The sequence below is a fragment of the Drosophila takahashii genome, chromosome X (assembly GCF_030179915.1).
Source record: "Drosophila takahashii strain IR98-3 E-12201 chromosome X, DtakHiC1v2, whole genome shotgun sequence".
Lineage (NCBI taxonomy): Eukaryota > Metazoa > Arthropoda > Insecta > Diptera > Drosophilidae > Drosophila > Drosophila takahashii.
Genome location: NC_091683.1, coordinates 16,815,266 through 16,829,422, shown reverse-complemented (window position 1 = coordinate 16,829,422; position 14,157 = coordinate 16,815,266). Strand labels below are relative to the sequence as shown.

General features: G+C 42.1%; 1 protein-coding gene across 20 annotated transcripts in view; it reads right to left on the bottom strand.

Moving 5' to 3' along the window:
* The window catches only part of rg (A kinase anchor protein rugose), a 187,893-nt gene that overhangs the window by 15,315 nt on the left and 158,421 nt on the right, over positions 1-14,157 (bottom strand). For 9 of the 20 annotated variants that reach the window (XM_044393575.2, XM_044393585.2, XM_070219271.1 and 6 more), the window contains 10 exons: positions 13,817-14,030; positions 9,678-9,930; positions 7,885-8,027; positions 7,622-7,812; positions 7,325-7,515; positions 4,160-6,720; positions 3,202-3,516; positions 3,015-3,122; positions 2,279-2,429; positions 218-1,171 (listed from right to left, as the gene is read on the bottom strand). In XM_044393575.2, the coding sequence (XP_044249510.1) occupies positions 218-1,171; positions 2,279-2,429; positions 3,015-3,122; positions 3,202-3,516; positions 4,160-6,720; positions 7,325-7,515; positions 7,622-7,812; positions 7,885-8,027; positions 9,678-9,930; positions 13,817-14,030 (5,081 nt within the window). The remainder of the gene's footprint in view (positions 1-217; positions 1,172-2,278; positions 2,430-3,014; positions 3,123-3,201; positions 3,517-4,159; positions 6,721-7,324; positions 7,516-7,621; positions 7,813-7,884; positions 8,028-9,677; positions 9,931-13,816; positions 14,031-14,157) is intronic. The other 11 variants (XM_044393578.2, XM_044393590.2, XM_017137240.3 and 8 more) reach the window with 3 other exon arrangements.

The following is a 14,157-nucleotide window of genomic DNA, read 5'->3' as shown; positions in this document are numbered from 1 at the left end:
ATAGCCGTGTTCCACTGGGATATGGGTTTTAAATCTATCATTTAATAATAATTTCTCGTAACTTAAATTTTAAAACTTATGATCTCTTAGTGGAACATGGCTACTCAGCTAAGATAAATATAGAATACAGATTACAGTTTACAGATACACATAGATAGTTGGGCAGTAGTGCGAATTGGTTATTCTATAGACTCTACGACAGTCGAACGAGCGATACCTGTTCCAGCGGATGCGTTGCGTCCATTGTAGCGATAATTATTATTTATGGCGCTCGTCTTGTAGGCCACGCCTCCATCCAAGCCCCCTGCCACGCCCCCTGCCATGCCCACACCACCACCAACACCACCAGCAACACCAGCATTTGCATTTGCAACAACGCCCGTTGTTGCAGGTATTCCGGGTATGCCAGAGATTCCTTGGTTTCCCGGCGATGATGATGAAGTTGCTCCTCCTCCGTTCCTCAGGTTTCGCATATTGTTCATCAGACTGGAATTATTATTATTGCCGCTGGCATTGGATCCATGGCCATTCATCAGTCCCACTGTTTGGTAGTCGGAAATGCCGTTCTGCTGTCCCGCAGACTCTCCATTTCGTAAGTAACCAGCATGCGGATGTGGATGCGGATGGGAGTGGGGATGGTAGCCCGCCGTGGATCCATTTTCCGCATAGTGCTTACCATTCAGCTGCTGATGTTGCTGGTGGCCATTGATCAGTCCGTAGTGCGGCTGATGTGGATGGTAATGTTGCTGCTGCTGCTGCTTGTGCAACTGGCGATGCGACTGCTGCTGACTCTGGGAGGCCAAGCTGGAGAGCGAGGAGCTCGAAGCTGGCTGGGATGTGGCCGTGGAGCTGGCCGAGGAGCTGGTCGAGTGTGTGGCCAAGGGAGTGGGCGAGTGTTGCTGCTGTCCAGCTGCAACTTGCTGATGTTGCTGCTGCTGCTGTTGCTGCTGCTGCTGCTGCTGGTAGTAAGCAGCAGTCATGTGATGGTGACTGTGATTATGGGCAACCTGCTGTTGCTGCTGCTGCTGCTGCTGTTGCTGGTAGTAGTGTTGCTGCTGTTGCTGCTGCTGGTGTTGCATGTTGCTATTGTGATTCTGGTGCGATTCGGGCAGGAATTGCGGGTAAACATGATGTGACCATTGGGGAAACAAAGGACGCGCACTGGCGGCTTCTAAAGTTCGGTTTTTATATGTTTTCATGGTATTTACACACATATTTTGGGGGGCAAAGGCGAGGTATTCGGTATTCGTTGGTTGATTCATAATCAGTTTTCCGTTTTTATGCAATTTTTGGTTTGGTTTTGTTTAGTTTATGGTTTTTTGTTTTTTGTACAATAAATCCGAAAAAGCAGCGTGAAATGAAATCATCGGTAAACGGAACAAAGAAAAGGAAACATAAAACCGAATAGTATCTCCAACAATGGAACAGACATGAGATATTCTTGTGTTCTTAACAGCTAGTGATTATATATATATATATTGTATATATAATTTATAGTAGTAAAGGGGGCGGGGGATTGGTGGACTTTTAGGTGGGGGTGGTGTATGCGGAATAATGATGTGGGAGAGGTGAGTTACTTTTCAAAGGGGAAGACACACACACGCACATGAGAGGAGTTCTAGAGGGGATTTGGGGGTGGGTCCAGCGGTTAAAGTGCGGTGGTTGGTGGGCTGGGTGGTCTTGTGGGTGGGCTTTAAGGTGGATCGAAAAAAAACTCTCATCGAGTGGCATCTACCATTTAAAACACTTTTGTTCAGCTGTTCAAAAAACACAGAACACAAAACCAAAAGCGGAAACAAGCCGAAACCGAGATGAAAAATGGAACGAATCGATAAAACAACAATAAAACTAATAAGTATATATATATATATTTATTTAGGTAATATATATAGGTAATGGAAAACAAATCCAGTTAACTAGCGGCCGAATCGAAAACAGAGCCAAAAGGTAAAACGATAAACGAGCGTGAAGTTTTTGGTGCAGCAAGAAAAGGGAAATCAAATCGGGAACGAAACAAAAACGGAAATCAAAATCGAAATCGAAACGAGAAACAAACGCAACCGAGGAACACAAGTGAAACGGAAAACGAAACGAAACGGAAACGGAACACGAAATGACGAGAAGTTCGTTTCGCCGTCCCAGAAAATGATCATCTCTAGCAATGGGTATAATATAATAATATCTATAGCATTTCCGGGGACACTGATCCCGACCAAAGTCGGCGGGATGGGGAATTGTCTGGGCGGGTCTTTGATCTCCTCCCAGGGGCTCCACTTACCGCCGCCTGCCGTGCGCTGGAGCACCGGCGATTGACGCTGGATCTGCGGCTCTGCCGGCGGCTCCAGGATGTCGCGGTACTTGGAGACCATCAGGACCGATATAAAGTAGACGATCGCCAGCGACAGGAACTGTGCCTGCTTTGTCTCCTCCTGGAATGGGTGAAAAAGTACCAATTTTTGTTAATAATATGTATAAAAACCATTCTGTCATGGTAATAATATAATATTTAATTCCTGATAAGTATTGAGATTGGTTGAAAAATATGGTTCAGTTTTAAATTAAAATTTTATTGAATAATTGGGATTATTTAATTTGGGGCTTCAAATTGTCTCTCAATGATTTATAAAAAGCCTTTAAAATATTTTATTAAAGTATGTATTAAGACCACTCTATCATGGTAATAATATAATATTTAAATTTTTGAAAATATTTAAAAGGGTTAAAAAACTTTGTTTAGTTTTGTAGTTATTAATTAAAATTTTATTGAATAATTTGTAGGTATTAAACTTTATAAAAAGGCTCTTAAATATTGTATTAAAATATGAATTCAATTAGTTTTCGAAATTTAATTATTCATCGATTTTCTTGTTTTTCCATTTTAATACTTTTGCAACTCAATTATGCTGTTAATACTTAGCACACAATTCTCTAATTAATAAATAAAGTAATGTATTTAATAATGTATTTAATTTTAAAAAGTCCTATATAAAATCTTAGAGTTAGTATTCGCTCACCACATCGCGATAAATGACGGCGCGCAGGCGATTGACGTCCATGTCCTGGAGCAGCTTCTCGGGATCCTTGACGGGCGATAATTGACCGGTGATTGACTCGACAATGTTCTGTTCGAAACGGGGCATTTAGAAGGGGGAAGTGAGGATTGAGGACTTTGGGTTTCGGGGGGGCTGAGGGATATCTCACCTTGGGCGATGCCTGAGCACCGCGGATGAGCGCCTGCAGGTGCGCCGCACCCGGGACATCTCTCGCCAGGGCGCCCACATTGTAGCGCGTTCGCTCCTTGCACTCCAAACAGTTCCTCACCGCACAGGTGCAGACCAACCGAAGGCACTGGCGCAGGATGCCGCCACTGGACATGTTCTTCTCCGCCTCCAGCTCACCGAAGTTCAGGGACGTGGCAAAGATCAGCACATCCGCCATGTTGACCAGGCGCTGCAGGAAGGACACGGCCACCTCCAAGGGCATGCCCTGCGTGGGCTCCAGCACGTCCAGTTCGGACTGCAAGGAAAGGCAGGGATTATATTTTATATGTTATATTTTTTATGTTTTATCAAAATATTTAATAACTTTCTACAAGATGTCCCTAAACTTCACTTCCTTAAAAGTAAAAAAATTAAGGATATTTACTGTGCTTTCGCTATGACTTCTTGAAAAATAACTTTCTATTAAAATAACACAGCCGGGAATCCATGCTTTTAATCACTCTCAGCTGATAGAGATGCCGGACCGTTAAAAATATGTGAGACTGATTTTAGACCTAATTATTCACCAAAAATTCACCAAAAAAGTTGGTAAACGTGTTTTTATACTCGTGTAATTGTACAAATAGAAAATGTATTTAATTTTTAATTTCTAATGCCACTGAGGGGGGGAAAAATCTGTTGAGGGAAAGAGTTTGTTATATTTTAGCGATCTGGCAACGTCGATAATTTATATCGGAGTTACCAGAGCTGAAATCAAAGTAAACTTTCGTGTGCTGTCGAAATCACGAGCATTAAAAAGTTACAATGTAAATTATTAGGTGCCTTATTAAATAAATTATCTAATAATTTTTGCAATTTTTTAATTTCTTCTAAAATTTTTCAATAAATTTTACCTTTCAAGATTAAAAATGATTTATTAAGACCAAGCTTATACTCACATTGGGTGAAGTGGCGCTGGCCAGCAGGGGCAGCAGTCCTCCGCAGGCGATGATCAGGTTGTCCGCCAGCTGCGAAATCAGATGCACCGTGTTCACCACAAAGATGGCATTCTCACTCGAGTTGACAAAGTCGAGGACGCTCTTGGTGGAGTGACTGCGCCACACCTGGATGTCCGTTTCCAGCGAGAAGAGCACATCGCTGAGCAGTCTCTGGTGGATGTAGGACCACTTGAATTCCGGTATCCGGAAGGGTGGACGCGTGGGTCCCGGACTGAACATGGGTCGTGTGGATCCGGACTTGGAGCGCTGCTGTTGCTGCTGCTGCTGTTGTTGCTGCTGCTGTTGCTTGGGTTCCGGATTGCCGGGGCCATAATGATTGGCCTCCAGTTGGTTGGCCTCCGATTGTGTCTGCTGACTTGCGTACTCTTCATCTTCGATGGCAATGCCACCGGCTGATTGGGCCTCCTCCTCCTGGAGGACTTGCTGCACCTCCTCAACCATCAAATTAGAGCCCGCCTCGTTCTTCGGCGTCGTCTGGGTGGTGGAGTCCACCTCAGTGGGTTTCACACGCACTGGCGTCACAGCGGCTTCCTTGGTTAGAATCTTTGGCGACTGCTCCTCGGGAGCGGGCGAAGTCTGGGTGGTTTGCTCGGCGGCCACGGCCTTGACGGTATCATCGACCAGTGAGTCCAGGACTTGGTTCACAATGGCCACCACTTGCTCCTCTTGATTTTGGGGTAGTTCTGTGGTAACTTCCTGATTTGTTGCTTCCTCGGTTTGGTTATTCTTTTGATCTTCTTCAGGTGCCTTGGCTTCCTCCTCCTTTTCCTCGGTTGGCGCATCCTCCTCTTGGACCAAAACGAGAGCTGCTTCCACCACCTCATGGACAATTTCCTCGGCTGCAGCGGCCAGATCCTCGGAATCCTCTGGCTGGGAACTCTCCCCCTTGGGTAGTTCATTATTATTTGTCTCCGTTTTGATTTCACTGGCAGTTTCCGCTTCCGTGGCATCGATCACCTTGTCGATGAGTTGCTCTACGATATCCCTAACGGCCAAGGCCACTGGATCCTCAGCTTCCACTTCCGTTTCCGCTTTCGTTTCCTTTTCCTCTTCCGTCTTGACCTCGTTATCAGAAAGCTGTAGAAGATCAGCTTCTGGCTCAGCTTCGGCTTGCACAATAATTTCGGCCAGCTTCTCGTTGTTGTTCAGCTTGTTGGCTGCATCTTCAGTCTTTTGATTGGTTGCTACTACGGGGCTATTGGGTTCTATTGGGCTTGGCTTGGCCGTTTCCGGTGTTTCCACTTCCGTTTTCGTCTCCTCCTTGGGCGGCTGCTCCTGTGTGCTGCTCACGATCTCATTGGCATTGACCTCCTTTTCCGTTTCCGCCTCCTCCGTCGTCGTGGGCATTATGGGCGTGGCACTTGGACTATTATTATTGTTATTATTATTATTGTTGTTGAGCAGATTCTTGCTGTTCAGCAGGCTAACATTCACAACATCCTGCTCCTTGTTATCCTTGTCGGCCTGGGATTTCTTTTCGTTATTAAGCACTCCCTGAACGACCTCGTTCACGGCGAGCTCGATCTCCTCGTCCTTGAGAACGGACGAGGACTCCTGCAGCACATCGTCGACAGCCATTTTGCAATCGTTGAGCGCCGCCTCGGAGGCCTGAAGAACTCGCGCCACATGCTGCTCGGCATTGAGGGCATCCTTGGCGGTGGCCAGCTCCAGTTCCTCCACCTCCATGTCATCGCCCAGCTGCAGCGTTTCCCTGAGGGCTTCCAAAGGCGAGGCATCCGGCTTCAGTTCCTCTGCAGGATCCTCCTCCTCCTTGACCTCCTCCAGATTGCCATTGCATGCGCCTTGATTCGTTTTGATCTGCTCGTTGTAGACATCCGAAATGTTGGCTATCACGGACTTGGGTTCGGCCTCCTCGATGATGGGACCCTCTTGGATCTCCACCTCCTCGAGCTCCAGCTCCTCCACCTCCTCCTCGACCACCGGCGGCACATCCTCCAGCGAGGCAATGGAAACGGCGCCCGCTGCTGCTACTCCTTGATTGGAAGCCACTGCTGCTCCAGTTGATCCACCACCATTCTGCTGCTGCTCCTCGCGCTCCCAACCACTGATCGTACTAATCGGCCTGGCCTGACGCAGGGCAGGATCGGTGATGTTGTCGGTGCGCTGGCGCTCGTAGTGCTCGTACATCTGGGCAAACTGCAGCTTGAACTCCTCGTACGACACCTTCGAGTGGACAATGGCCAGGGTGTCCACCCAAACACGCCAGCCGCCGTACTCGTGCTTGATGGCATGATGGAGCAGCATGCGGAACAGCGAGTACACCATGTCGCTGATCTTCTGCTCCTCGCTGCTCTTCGGATGGATGTAGGCCATCGCAATGAGCCACTCCTGCCACACGGACATCTGGAGCACGGTGCGCCGGTTCTCCCGATTGCTGTTGCACAACAGGGTCATGTCCTGCAGGAACAGCTTCTTCACGTCAATCAGCGACTCGGTCTGCTTCGACTGCCGAATGAGGGTGGCCACCACCTTGAGGATCACTGCAGGGGATCACAAAGATTTCGATTTGGTTACAACAGGAAAAATCATTAAATAAAATTATACATAAAAAAGTAATTGAAAAAAAAAACATTTTTTTTATTAAAGGAGGAGTTTTTTAAGTTTCGAGGATTTATTTAATAGATTATTGTTTTAAAGAATTAACTATTAAGTAAATTTTTAATAATAAATCAATAAAAACCATTTTAAAAATACTAAAAAAAAAAGAATTTTATCAAAGAAAAAGTTATTGGAATTTCGAGGATTTATTTAATAGATTATTGGTTTTTAAAATCAAAGGTCAAGTAAATATTTAATGTTAAATCAATAAAAACCATTTATAAAATATTTAGCTAGAAAAAATAAATAAAAAAACAATTTATTTTATCAAAGGAAAAGTTTTTTGAATTTTGAAGATTTATTAATAGAGAATTGGTTTATAAAGTCAAAGATCAAGTAAATATTTCAACAATAAATCAATGAAAACTATTTATAAAATATTTAAAAATATTTTCCCTACATTGTATCATGGTATGCATTTAAAATTTTAAAATTTCATTCATATTTCGAATTATAATCTAGCATTAAAGATATCCCTTCACTTACTTGGATTCTCCAGACGGTAGTGACTCTCCGGTTCCGGATGCCGTGTGTACAGAATCTGCTGCGAGATGTGCTCCGTCATGATCTCGTAGAGAACATTGTAGGTGGGCAGGGACAGTGACTCCTCGTAGAGGAGCAATCGTTCTGCCAGCAGTGTGTACAGATTGTGTGGCGACATCACGTCGTACTTGCGTCTAAATGGGGACAATCAAAAGAGAGATGGGGGTTGGATTATACCAAAAGGTAGAGCATTCATTCATTTTCCCCCGCGAAAAAGGCCACTCGATAAAGTGTACTCACTTGTGAGTGCTCCGCGAGAGGAAGAAGCCCAGCAATTTGAGGGCCTGCAGCCGAATCAACTGACTTTCGGCCGCCAGCAATTTGAAGATGCTGCGCACACCGTGCTTCACATCGAAGGCAGGTACCATGGAGCTGGGGTGCTCCGACATCAGCGAGATGAGCATTTGCAGCACGTCGTGCAGGTTCTCGTCCTGCGGACAATACGGACAAGAAACAGGGGGAAACAGTTAATCGGGCTCCTCCTTTAGGGCTGTTAGACCCACCTCGTGCATGGTGGTCAGATAGTTTAGAATGCTCTGCAGTTCGTCCTCCTTCACGCCATTGCCGATCATGATGAGCTGCTTGAGGAACAGAAGGATGTAGGCGCGGATGGCCAGGATGTCCTTTTGAGCCGGACGAGGTCCATCTGTCAAATAACACAGGAACACAAAATTAAACTTTGTGAAATTTCCACGAACCATTTCAAGTTTTCCATGATATTTGGGTGCTCCTGAGTAAAAGTCCCATACAAAAGTATTTTCCATCACCTACAGGTTCCGCGGTATAGCTAAGAATACAAAAAACCGATGTTTGACGAAATTTTGAATTACATGGCCTATATAATTGGACTAACCTTTATTATTTTCGGTAGAACCTATTCTCAATACATCACGGCATTCCTAAAAAATAGTCCCCATTGTGAACCATTGCCCATGTCTTTGGAATTCGACGCCAAAGTTGAAAATCCCAAAATTGTAGAGATTTTTCTGATGGAAAAACAATTCTGAGGATTAAATCTTGAATGGAAGTAATTTTAACTATTCATTGTATCTATTGTTCATTGTATGCTTTAATTTCGGTTTAAAGCGTTTTCATGAGGACATTTTATTGGATTTCTTATACTAATAAAACCGATTTTTTTATTTCATTATCTACTCCTAAATGTTGTCAAATTTTGAATAAGTCATGGCAACCTCTAGAACTAAGAAACTAAAATACGTTCACTGAACATACAAAGAGAAATGTAAATGTTTACTCCCATTCTGTAGGATGCCTTGACTTTTTTAAAATTTGACAACATTTAGGAGTAGATAATGAAATAAAAAAAACGGTTTTATTAGTATAATAAATCCAATATAAAATATTCTCATGAAATCGCTTTAAACCGAAATTAAAGAATACAATAAACAATAGATTCAATGAATAGTTAAAATTACTTCCATTCAAGATTTAATCCTCAGAATTGTTTTTCCATCAGAAAAATCTCTACAATTTTGGGATTTTCAACTTTGGCGTCGAATTCCAAAGACATGGGCAATGGTTCACAATAGGGACTATTTTTTAGGAATGCCGTGATGTATTGAGAGTAGGTCCTACCGATATTAATAAAGGTTAGTCCAATTATATAGGCCACGTAATTCAAAATGTCGGCAAACATCGGTTTTTTGTATTCTTAGCTATACCGCGGAACCTATAGGTGATGGAAAATAATTTTGTATGGGACTTTTACTCAGGAGCACCCAAATATCATGGAAAACTTGAAATGGTTCGTGGAAATTTTTGGCTGTGTACCTGTGTAATTGTTAAATCAATAAAAAGTCGATACGAAATATCAAATCTATGATTCAAACTATCATTTTGATATTTTACCGAATCATTTAAAATACCATTTTAAGTATTTTATGAATATATAGTGTAAAATAAGATAAACATAATCTTTATTCATATCAAAATGATATGAATAACTGGATCTTTAAAAAATATAAAATTGACTAGCACATTTCAATCTGACGTTATGCCAATTTTTTTTTGTGTATAAATATTTTTCAGAATTCCTGCTAACAAAAGTCTTGCAAAGCAAATAAAATTCCATATAATAAGAGCTTTAAAGTAGACCTTGAAAATATATCGACAGTTTGCTGTTTCTCGATTATTAATTTGTGTTTTCCCTTCAAAACATCGATATTGTCAAAATATCGAAAATATCGATAATTCTCAAGCTCTACTTTAAAGACCTATCGAGAGTGGTGTTTAAAAATCTCTTTTTAAGAATTTTTATTCCAATAGAGTTACTCACCCAGTCCCTTGGGAATGATGCCGCTCTTGGCCCGCGGATTGACCACCCAGTAGTAGTACTTGAGGGTGTGCACCGTCTGCAGGACCGTGCTGACCCTCCTCACGTTGCTGTAGATCTGCGTGTCCGAGAGGAACTCGGTGGCCAGGTAGGAGTACAGTCGCGCCTGGACATTCGCGGGCGTGTATATCCACAGGGCTGGGTTGAAGAGCACGTGGTCCAGCAGCTGCCACGTGAGAAACGAGAAACAGAACAACTGCGGCGAATTAGTCAAGTAACTTATGCTGTCCTCTCACATTTCGATTGGGTGACTTTGTATAAAAACTGTGGGGGAGCTCGAAAGGGAAGGGTGTGTATATAGATTCTCAGATAGTATAGTTTATAGTTTGGGGGATAGGCAAAGAGATTAAAGCGTGTGGATATTTAAGAAAGAGGGGGGCAAAGAGTGCAGATTTTAAAAATATGAGATCGTTTGGTATACATACGGTTAAACATGAGTTTCGGTTTTTGGTTGTTGTTGTAGTTTATGTTGATTTTTATTTATTTGTTTGGGTAGTAGTTATTTTGGGAGTAAACATGGGTAACACATGCAGCAAACAGCATAACGGCAATCAACGAACATAAAATCAAATTCCAACGGAACGGAATGGTACGGAACGAAATGAAACGAAACAAACAATTGCATTCCGGTATTCATGAGGTTAGCTTCAAAAGTTAGGGGTTAACACTTAACTAAGCTAAATTAAACTAAAGCTAAATCTAGGCTAAGCTAGGCTAATTAAGTAAGTTAAGTTAAGGCTGTAAATATTTAAGTATATAACACAGTATGCTAATTTATATAAAGTATGACGGAAAAATGGCTTTTGATGCTTTCATTATGATATATGTATAGACTGATGGGAACTATCTAAACGATTGAAAATACTCTTTTCGACCAGGTCAAATTTACCTGGCCGCATATCAAATTGAAATTGATCTTAAATAATGTAAAATCGATCTGCGTTTCATATCAATTTTTTTTTTGGGTGTGGTAACCATATTCGTATACATGTTATAGTCTTTTAACCCTGACCTGCATCCCAATGAAATCCCTTTAACCATCTGAGCATTCAGCTCAAATCATCATCAAGCGCACTAATTGAAACTTCCAGCTGGTTTATTACCAGAGACCAGTAGAATATCGCCTGAAGAGTCACTTAATGGACGGCATTAAAGTGTGCAGTATATCTGAGTGTAATCCAGTTAAGGGCAACTTCTGGCTAGTGGGAATCGCAATCCGCTTTAATTTCATTCATCTGCTTTTGGCCGGGGCCCAAACAAAACTTGTTAAGCCATCGCCTCAACTTGTTGGATTGTCAAAACCAGTGTTGCCATGGCTCTCTGGCTCCCTGGTTCTCTGGCAACAATGCAACAAGGTTTTCACACCCCTCGAAAAACCCAAACCCAATCCCGAACCGAACCCCACTCGACTACTGCTGCCGGAGAAGTTTCCCAATTAAAAAGCTGTGCACCGAATGTAAAATAAAAATGCAACCAGCACCCCCAAAGGTGCCACGAGAAATATTTGCAGCTTTTCAACTCTTCGTATTTTTTGTACATTTCTTTCTGTTTTTTTTTTCCTACCAGAAATTTATTCATTTTGCGAAGGACAAGGGAGAATCGGATTGTGGAATGGTATGGAACGGTATATATATATATAGAGAGGGATTGGAGATATGCGAGGCGAGCAATTAGGAAGGTGCGATGCGGTGCTGTGAACACAACTTTCGCTTCAATTATCCAAATGACACATTGAACAAATTGAGTGAGGAACGGAGTATGTGGGGGTTGGGTATGGGGATGTGGGTGAGGATGAGAAATGTGGCGAGGGAGCAGGAAAAGCCAAAGTAAAATCTGTGACTGACGTTCGGGTTTTTCGGGGGGCCTTGAGGTTGCGCTCAAGGTTTTCCACACAGAGTTAATAAGATTATGCGGTTTATCGTTGCGGTTCGGCGGTTAAACAAAGCGTAACGGAACAAAATGGAATGAAGAGCGAAATGAGTCGGCTATATACTTAATATATATTTATATAGTAGGTATACAAATCGATGAATATGGGGCGGGAACGATGACGAGATGGGAGTTTACTTTTATATGTACAGATGATGTTCAACAAATTACGCTAAACACAGACACAAAATGAAACGAAACGTTATGAACAGTGGAACGGAAACGGAAACACATATGTTACACATATATTGGATATAGTATTTGGAATATATATGCGAGTACAGAGAGTACAGAAAATTCGAGAATTGAGCTTCACCTGGTAGAACTGTTGTTGATTTTTATGTTGTTTATAGTTCGTTGTTGTTGTTGTTGTAGTATTTGTGTGTGATTCAAGTGTTTGAGAATTGATGAGGCGCATTTGAATTGAGTTATCGATAACCGATCACAATAGCAAGAAGCGGGGAGGGGAACGATTGAAATGGACAAGCGATCATGAGTGTGGAACGTGTGGGAACGGTGGGCGTGGCAGGAAACACAGACAGATAGAGAGAGAGCGCAGGGGAGAGAGAAATAGAGAGTGAGAGTGAAAGAGAGAGCAGACAAAATTAGAAGAAGACAGTTTAGTTGTAGTTAATATTTGTTCTTCTTTTACGCTATTCATTTGTCATTCGCTGACTTCTGGCTAGGGAAAGTATTAATTTTGATTAATCTCATTTATGATTTCGAGCTGATCAAGCGAATCGAAGCGGTGCCCAGGCAGGTGCAAAGTGCAAGCGAAACGAAACGGAATGGAAACGAAACGCAAATGGATCGAATGGCTGCAACTGATCGGCAATCGGAACGCAAGAATGGAACAATTTGCTATCGGCCAATCGATAAGCTTCCTCGAAGCACATCACATGCAGATAAACAGTGTGCGAGAAATGCATGCAATAGTCTGGTTAAAAAATTATACAAAATTATAATCTTAAACAACGAATTCAAGTATCAAATTAAAAAATTTTTAAAAAAGACTCACAGATTGAAAATAAAACAGGGCATTATACTCAACCAATTCTGTTTGTTTTGTCAACTGATAAGAAAATCAATCAAAAGCCAATCCGTTCACTTTCCATACTCCGCTCAGCCTAAATAATAGAACAAAGACTTTGCTCTACCTTTAAACTAAGCGGGTTATAGAATTCAATGGGCAACCAATGGGATTTTGAGGGAGAGATACGAGTATTTCCCCCAGGTCGCACAGACTGGCAAATGGCATAAAACAAACATAAATATGCCGGAGATACTTGTATACATATATATACGTATATATACGTGTATCGTGTGGGTGGATGCTTGTGAGTATATGCGAATAGTACGAGTACGAGTACGAGTATATTTGCTTAAGAGATTCTCAAGTGCAGTTACTTATAACGAGAAATGTGAGCAGTTGTTTACGGTTGTGTTTACTTTTTTGAAAGGATTACGCAGGCCTGTGTTCAACTGTGCGCCATCATCATCATAACCATCATCATCATCATCATCATCATCAAATCATCATCAACAAAAGGCAAAACATAGTGAGTGCGATAGATAGAGTTGAATGTATATATTTATGTGTGTGTGTGTGTGTAGAAAGAGAGAGATAGAGACAGAGAAAGCAACAAACGAGACGAAATCGCATATCATTTCTGGGATTTTCTTTTTTGTTTTCTTGTTTTTCCGGAGAGATGGGTTCACATGCCACCCGGAAAACAATCGATGGGTTGGGTTTTCATTTTGTTTTGGTTTTTTTTTCATGTCGGGTGTAAACGAACAACAAGAACGCGTAACACAGTTGTAAATCAAATTCGCAAGGAGATTTCTTTTTTTTTTTGCTGAGGGGCGGGCTTTTTGCATGCTTAACCACCCCCCAAAAAACATAACTGGCACTTAGATCAAACTTAGTCATTGTAATATATATATAGATAGTATAATACATAGAAATACATTTCACATTCATCACAAAATAACACGGCATGCCAAAGACATTGCGCATACGCAGCGTGGTCCGCATTGCATCCGATCGTCCCTCCTTATATATATTATATATATATTTATAGGTATGTATATATGGTATTCTCATTACAGGCTAACGAATTGGCAGGCAGGTGGCGAACTCGCTGACGACTTACCTGCTTGAGCAGCAGATCGCTGTTGGCCGACAGGCAGGTGACCAGATACTTGGTGAGGTTCAGGAAGGAGCCCAGGACCTCGAGGGTCAGGTGTTCGCGGGAGGAGCGCTGCAGCATGAACGAGATGACCAGGAAGCCCCGGTTCTGGATCATGTGCTGCTGCACCGTCTGCGATGTTTCCACCAGTTCACAGATGAAGCCTAGCAGCTTGGAACTGAGAAAAGGGTAAAAATGTATGAAAATAATTATTAATAATCTGTTTTATTAATTATTATAAACCAATTCTGACTCATTGTTGCAATTTATTTACTTTCTAGGTTAGATAAATAAATTTAATTAAA